We start from the raw sequence: 7,386 nt of genomic DNA on the forward strand, positions 1-7,386 counted from the left end.
AAGTGGCTCTTTTCAGATATGTTACACTGATTCTCTATATTTAAGATGCAAAACAGCCTTCCAGGAGCTATTTAATTAAGTGAAAGTAAGTCTAGTCCCTTTGGAACCAAATGGTTCAGTGGACAAATACATGTCAGTATGTGAAGGAAGTGGGGGAAGTTATTATGTGCTTCATAGACATGGTGACACTTTATAACCCCATATCAGGGATCCTAAACAGTGATTGGTTGAGAAAATTATCAAACTGAGTTTAAATTTCAGCAGGTACAAAATTGTCACGTAAATGTCCAGGACAGTGAGCCACTCTCAGTCTTCAATGCGAAAGATAAGAAATCCTGGATTTTCAAAGTCCCTTTGAAGGCTTTTAAGGTAAGATGAAACCTCGTCTTTACTCAGAACCAACTGATTCCTGTAGAAATTTTAATTTCAGAGAAGAAGCTGACTTGATTTTATGAAGTGAATAATCCTTATGCTTAGACTTTTTCCTTCCCCTTTGACTTGGCAAATCAAGACTACATGTTAAAAGATAACAGAAAATTATATGGTAAGGGATGCTAATTCCATCTAGCAAAATATTGGATCACTGAAGAATAAGAATTTTATTACAGCCACTATGTTAAGATATCAGTTGCTAATAGGAAGAGAATACATAAGATGAAGCAAATATTATAAATCTAAAATATTAACAATGAAATAAGGAATTAGAATATTTTACACATAATTCACGATAGCTCCATTACTGTTATTTTTATTTACAAAACCATCTTTAAGAATCTTGAATCTAATTAAAGACATTTTTAAGCCTTACCATTGCAATATAAGATGTGATGGCATTTAATAAATAAGTAAAGACACAATCTCTTCCAATCTCAAATAGTGACGATAGTGACATTTAAACACTGACTTGGGAAATAAATATGGATTTGGGAATTTCAGTCAACACATTATAGTACATTTACTTCAAAGCTTGGCTAATCCATTCAGTGATATGTTCCATGAGAGTAGGGCTCATATCTATTTCCAGGGCTCAGTATCTGGTCCATGTTAGGTCTTCAAATGTTGAATGAATGACTGCATCCCAGTATACATTTATTATTTGGTTCCTGAATCACCAAACTTCAGCCTAAAATATCAGGTATTTTTTGCCAACGGACATGAGGGTTTTTAAAACTAGATTAAAATATGTCTACTTAAGATATCTAGAAATTCTGACCTCTATACCATACATTTTCTGTTTCATGGTATCATAACAGGTTTAGAAAATGAAAGAGGTTTTGGGCTGACAAAACTGGAGCCATTTCTTTAGCAGTCTTTTGAGCTATTTACCTACCTGAGAATATAGTGGCAAGCATCACAGTGCACTATGCAGTCGTTCTGGAGTGGGTCTGAAAGAGAACCAAAGTAGTCAGATTGCAGGATTGTGGTTTAGCACGGAATGCACATAACTGTGACCTTCACCACAGGTACCTTTCTAGGACACCATGGTTGTCCAAATGGATACCATGGTCCAAATAAGTGTACACCAGCCCTCAGCAGAGTCTATGTAATAATTAGGCTTGGTACTGTAAAGTTCTGTATGATACCTGCTTACTAAACAGTTGCCCTTCAACATCTATGTCCCAGAGTAAGCCCATTATTTTTTCCTCTCAAAAATCATATCCTCTCTCCTGTAAGGAAGTGCCAATAATTCTATGATAGTTGATATTCACTAAAATTTTATTATGTTTCCATTATCAACATTAAATTCAATCAAAGCTATTTTATGACATGCATTATTTTAATCTATAAACTCAGTGGGAGTTCATGAAATAGGAGTAAAACTCTTTCTTCCTTTCTGTGGTAATAGTATCATTACACCAAGAAATCTAATTTTCAGTAATGGTAATTAAAATTTTTGATTCACATGGACTATACAATGTCTATTCCAATGTATCAAAATATATATTATACCATTTCTGAATGTGAACTCTAACAGGAATAAAGGATCATGTTTTTAGAAGCTCCATATAATAATTGCTATCATTTATAAAGGGATTGCTAAATACCCAGAACAGTGTTAAGTATGCTTATACTAATAAGTATTCACCAACAATATTCATAAAACAGCTCTTTCTGTGCTATGTAGTAGAATATAGTGATTACAACACATTCTCTTAGGTTCAGGAGTAGGTCAGAGAATATATAAATAGCCATGTTATGTTAGAATGGTAGAATATGTTACTAGGGAGGTTTGCAGAAGTTTCTGGGTGTAAAAAGGATAGAGACACCAAATGCCCTTTGAAAAGGAGTCAGAGAATGCTCCTCAGAGAAGACTCTTCTGCTAACATAATTGGGATAATCTCAAAGTATAGGTATTATTATCCCAGATGGAGGGAACAAAGGCTTAATAAAACTATTTAAATTTCTCAAGTTCATGCAACAAGTAGCAGAGGTAGAACTTGAACCTAGGTCTCTAAATCCAAACTTCGTTTTCCTTCCACTAGCCAAGGCTACATGATGTTAGTAATTTCTTTCCTTCACAGTGTCCTATAGCCCACTTCTGTGGATTTGTGATGGGGATGATAAATGATTCCTCTTTTAGTGATAATCTTAGAATTAGTTAATACTTGATTAAAATTACTCAGAAAAAAATGTTATCACCATCAAAAATAGCAAAACAAAGTTATGGTTGTATCCTTTGTAACTACATGGCTGTGTCCCTCCATTGGCATAGGCAGAAAAAGTCTAGTTAGCTACTCCAGTGCTGAGGCTGATGATGCCTCTGTATGTCTCTGGGAGCACTCCAGGTATGCTCTGTAACACTGAGTCTTGATAGCCTTCTTCTCATGTTGGATATATACTCCCTGCCCAGGGAAAAGTCAAAGTAATATCTTACCATGGTTATCATCTTTTTCTTTATAAGTAATTTTTGCTGTTCTTTTTTCATTAAAAACAGGTTAATTAATATTCCTAAAAAATGAAGATAATTATATATTTTTGCATTTGGGCAGCAGCATGGGCTATTCCAGTAAGTATGTATTCCTCAGAAAATCTCCTCACTTTGTTATCTCTTTTAACCTAACATTAAATAATATGTATTTCCTTAAGACTTTGAAGACAAACTGTGCCTAAACATTTAAATTTGCATGAAAGGCTTTATAAGGTATCTTTAGGGGTCTCAACAAACCCAAATATGCACTCCAATTCATGCTCCCATTCCTCCAAATGAAACTAATATCTTGTCAGATGGATTATTACTTTTAAAATTTATTCAGTTTGTGTTTGCTTTGGCAGCACATATACTAAAATTGGAATAATACAGAGAAAATTAGCATGGCCCTCATACAAGGATAACACACAAATTTGTAAAATTCATTCAGATTTATATTCAATGCTCAAAAGTCATGGAGACTTCAGCCATCTTTGCTCATGCCCTATGAATTTCATTATAATATCAATGAAGCCTACATATTTTTTAAAAAGATTTTATTTACTTATTTGACAGACAGAGATCACAAGTAGGCAGAGAGGCAGGCATAGAAAGAGAGAGAGGAGGAAGCAGGCTCCCCGCTGAGCAGAGAGCCCAAAGCGGGGCTTGATCCCAGGACCCTGACACCTTGACCTGAGCCAAAGGCAGAGGCTCAACCCATTGAACCACCCAGGCATCCTGAAGCCTACATTTTAAAGGAAGTTTTCAAGGAATGATTTGGAAAAAATAAGGATTTTTTCAATGTAGGAGAAAATTAATGTTTCACTCAGATAATTTTTTTTTAATGCTCATTGGGGAAAATTTGGAATATACAGATAAACAGCAACAAAAAAATTAGGAAAAGTAAACCATTTGTAATTATGTTACCCTGCTATGGGTAACATTTTGGTATGTTTTTGTACTATCAAACAACTTGGTATTTATGCAGTTCGGAATTTTCTAAACTATTTCAAATGTGCTCCTGAAGGAGCGAAGTAGCATATTACTTTATTTTGTTTCTTCCCTGGCTCTGGTCATACCTCGTATTTTCTTATGGGTTTGGTCAGGATTACACTTAAGGTGGGTCTTGTGCTAGTGTGGGAGGTTTGTACAGAAACATCAAAGGTCTAGCTCCTTATTTTTATAAAAGACAATCCTCCTTGAGATAAGTGGTCTGGTTAATATCAATAAAATCAGTAATATCATTGTGAGAATTATCTGTGTGCCCAGTTTAAATTCTACATAAGCTGTGTAGCAAGCTTGATTAGATATTACTTTGGCCTTTGCATTATATATTTTTCTTCATTTAGAGAAAAATGTGTGTCTGTATGTATGTGTGCATGTGTGCATGCATGTATGCACAAAGTTAGAATGTTTTCAATTTCCAATATTTTCATTTTGGTAGGTTCCTCAAATCAAGCCACTGGAGAGACATGCTGTTGACAAATCTACAAATTTAAATCTTCTGGAAAAAGCAAAAGTGCCAATACAGGTATAGGGTACAAAATGTGTTTCTAAGCTGTTTTTAAATTCTTTTTTGGGGGGGGTTATTTACTTATTTATTTATTTGAGAGAAAGAGAGAGAGATCACAACAAAGAGCATGAGTCGGGGAGGGACAAAGGGAGAGGCAGACCCCTCACCTAGCAGAGAGCCTGACACGGGACTCCATGCCAGGACACTTAACCTACTGCAGCAGATGCTTAACTGACTGTGCCATCCAGATGCCCCTTGATTCTATTAACTTCCAGAAAACTGATGCTTACCTTTCAGTCTGTTTTACTTCAAGATAAAATCTACAAATTATTTTGAATTGTTTCTCTTTTCCAGGATGAGTTAAATGCCAATGATACTACTGAAGAAAGTGGTGACCCCCATGAAAATCAAAGAGGAAGGCAACAATATACCAGAGATGGTTACAAAGAAGAAAGAAATGGTTCTGAGTGGGTAAAAATAGGAGGGAAAAGTTCTTCTATAGATTCCATGTTAGTAAATGATGAGGGGAATAGTGTGGACCAAAATGGGGTCACAGGAAAACCAGAAACATATGGTTATGATGGGATACATGGAAAAGAAGGTAGCACCTCAGCAAATGGCATCAGAGGACAAGTAAGCATCATCGACAATGCTGGAATAGCAAATGGAAGCGATATTAACAGAAATGCTGATAAAAATTTAAACAATGGAGGAGTTGTTGGAGATGCAAGTCAGAGTGAGAATGCCACTGTTGTCCAAGAAGAAGACCATCAAATAGGTAGAAGCAATAACAGTACAGGCCATGAAGATGAAATAAATAGGAATGCCTGTAGAAATGAGGGTGATACAAGTGAAATAACACATCAGAGAGAAAGTGAGGGTAATGGGAATCAGGAGGCAGAAGTAACACCAGAAAGAAGGGGATCTGGCAATGGAGAAGATGCTGGCCTGGATAATTCTGATGGGAGTCCTAGTGGAAATGGAGCAGAGGAGGATGAAGAAATAGGTTCTGGTGATGATGAAGGTGAAGAAACAGGGAATGGAAAAGAGGGTACTGATAACAGGAAGGGCCAAGAGGGTCAGCCTCATGAAAAAGATGACAACGATAACAGCTTAGGTCAAAATTCAATTAGTAGTGAAGATGATGACCCAGAAGACAAAGAAGATCCTCATGACATCGATGGAGACAACACCTCCAAGAGTGAGGAGGATTCTGATGGTATTTCTAAAGACAAAGTTAGCCCAATAATAGAGGACATGCAAAAGCCCAATTACGAAGAAAACAATGCTGTGGAAAAGAAAATCACTGATGAATCAGAGCTAGGTGATACTGGGAAGAGTCAAAATAAGGTTAGTTTGTAAAGCTGATTTCTTTCAAATGGCAGTTAAATTCTCCCCCTCCATTCATTGATGGTAACACAAAAATAAATCATAATAAGCATTCATCTGTTTTTGCACAGAAATTACTTGAATATTTAATGGGAAATTTAGAGCCCCTATTAGACTCCGATACAGAACAATTTTTTAAAAAAGATTTTATTTACTTATTTATTTGAGAGTGAGAGAGCACAAATGGAGGGGGCGTGGAGGAGCAGCAGAGGAAGAGAGAGAAGCAGACTCCTCCTTGAGCAGGGAGTCTGATGTGGGTTTTGATATCAGGACTCTGGATCATGTCCTGGACCAAAGGCAGATGCTTAACTGACTTAAACCACCTAGGTATCCCCAGAACAATTTTAAAAACAGCATTTCTGAAAATTTGGTTAGGATTCTATAAGTCTAATCCTAATAACTGATGCACCATGTAACTGTTCACACAAGTTCCTACTGTGTAAAAATGTGAATGGGTTGTTATATGATTTAAACACCAGAATTCTTGCAGATGAATAAAGCACGTTTTTACAAACAGAAGTTTGTGAAGTACTAGAAGCTGAACTTCTGTTTTTCTGGTCATATTCCGCAGTCTTGTCTTCCACAGACCAATGCAATTTTGCAGCATACCATCCATTAACTAATCATTCTTTTCTCCATCTTTCCCCAGGGAATAGAAATGGAAGGTCCCAGTAGTGGCAACAGAAACATTACCAAAGAAGCTGGGAAAGTCAGTGAAGATAAAGAGAGAAAAAGACAACAAGGAATGGTCATGGGAAAAGGAAATGTCAAGACACCAGGGGAGACTGACAACATACAAGCGCTTGGTCAGAAATCAGAACCTGGAAATAAGGTTACACGCAGCAAAACAGGTAGTGAAAGTAATAGTGGTGGATATGACAGTTACGAGTTTGATGACAAATCTATGCAAGGAGATGATCCCAACAGTAGTGATGACTCTAACAGCAATGATGATGCTGATTCTGAAGGTGACAATGACAGCAATAGCCAAGGAGACATTGGTTATAACTCTGATGAATCAACAGATAATGGCAATGACAGTGACTCAAATGGAGGAGGTGATAATGACAGTGATAGCACATCAGATGCTAATGATAGTGACAGTAATGGCAATGGTAACAATAGGAGTGATGCCAACGGCAAATCAGACAGCAGTAAAGATAAATCAGACAGTAGTGACAGTAGTGATAGCAGCGACAGCAGTGACAGTAGCGACAGTAGTGACAGCAGCGACAGTAGCGACAGCAGTGACAGTAGCGACAGTAGTGATAGCAGTGACAGCAGTGACAGTAGTAACAGCAGTGACAGTAGCGATAGTAGCGACAGCAGCAACAGCAGTGACAGTAGTGACAGCAGTGATAGTGACAGTAGTGACAGCAGTGACAGCAGTGATAGTGACAGTAGTGACAGCAGCGACAGCAGTGACAGCAGCGATAGCAGTGACAGCAGTGACAGTAGCGACAGCAGTGACAGTAGCGACAGCAGTGACAGTAGCGACAGCAGCAATAGCAGTGACAGCAGTGACAGTAGTGACAGCGGTGATAGTGACAGTAGTGACAGCAGTGACAGCAGTGAT

General features: G+C 37.4%; 1 protein-coding gene and 1 non-coding gene across 2 annotated transcripts in view; both read left to right on the forward strand.

Annotated features, from left to right (window-relative positions):
• Positions 1 to 2,956: 2,956 nt before the first annotated feature.
• DSPP (dentin sialophosphoprotein) overlaps positions 2,957 to 7,386 on the forward strand; it is a 5,743-nt gene continuing 1,313 nt past the window's right edge. Inside the window, 4 exon segments of the mRNA XM_059394451.1 lie at positions 2,957 to 3,007; positions 4,353 to 4,439; positions 4,776 to 5,771; positions 6,460 to 7,385. Coding sequence (XP_059250434.1) covers positions 2,957 to 3,007; positions 4,353 to 4,439; positions 4,776 to 5,771; positions 6,460 to 7,385 — 2,060 coding nt within the window.
• On the forward strand, positions 3,258 to 3,364 carry LOC132009420 (U6 spliceosomal RNA). Its single transcript, XR_009401915.1, has one exon. It is a non-coding gene; the product is annotated as a U6 spliceosomal RNA (small nuclear RNA).

The sequence above is a fragment of the Mustela nigripes genome, chromosome 1 (genome assembly GCF_022355385.1).
Source record: "Mustela nigripes isolate SB6536 chromosome 1, MUSNIG.SB6536, whole genome shotgun sequence".
Classification (NCBI taxonomy): Eukaryota; Metazoa; Chordata; class Mammalia; order Carnivora; family Mustelidae; genus Mustela; species Mustela nigripes.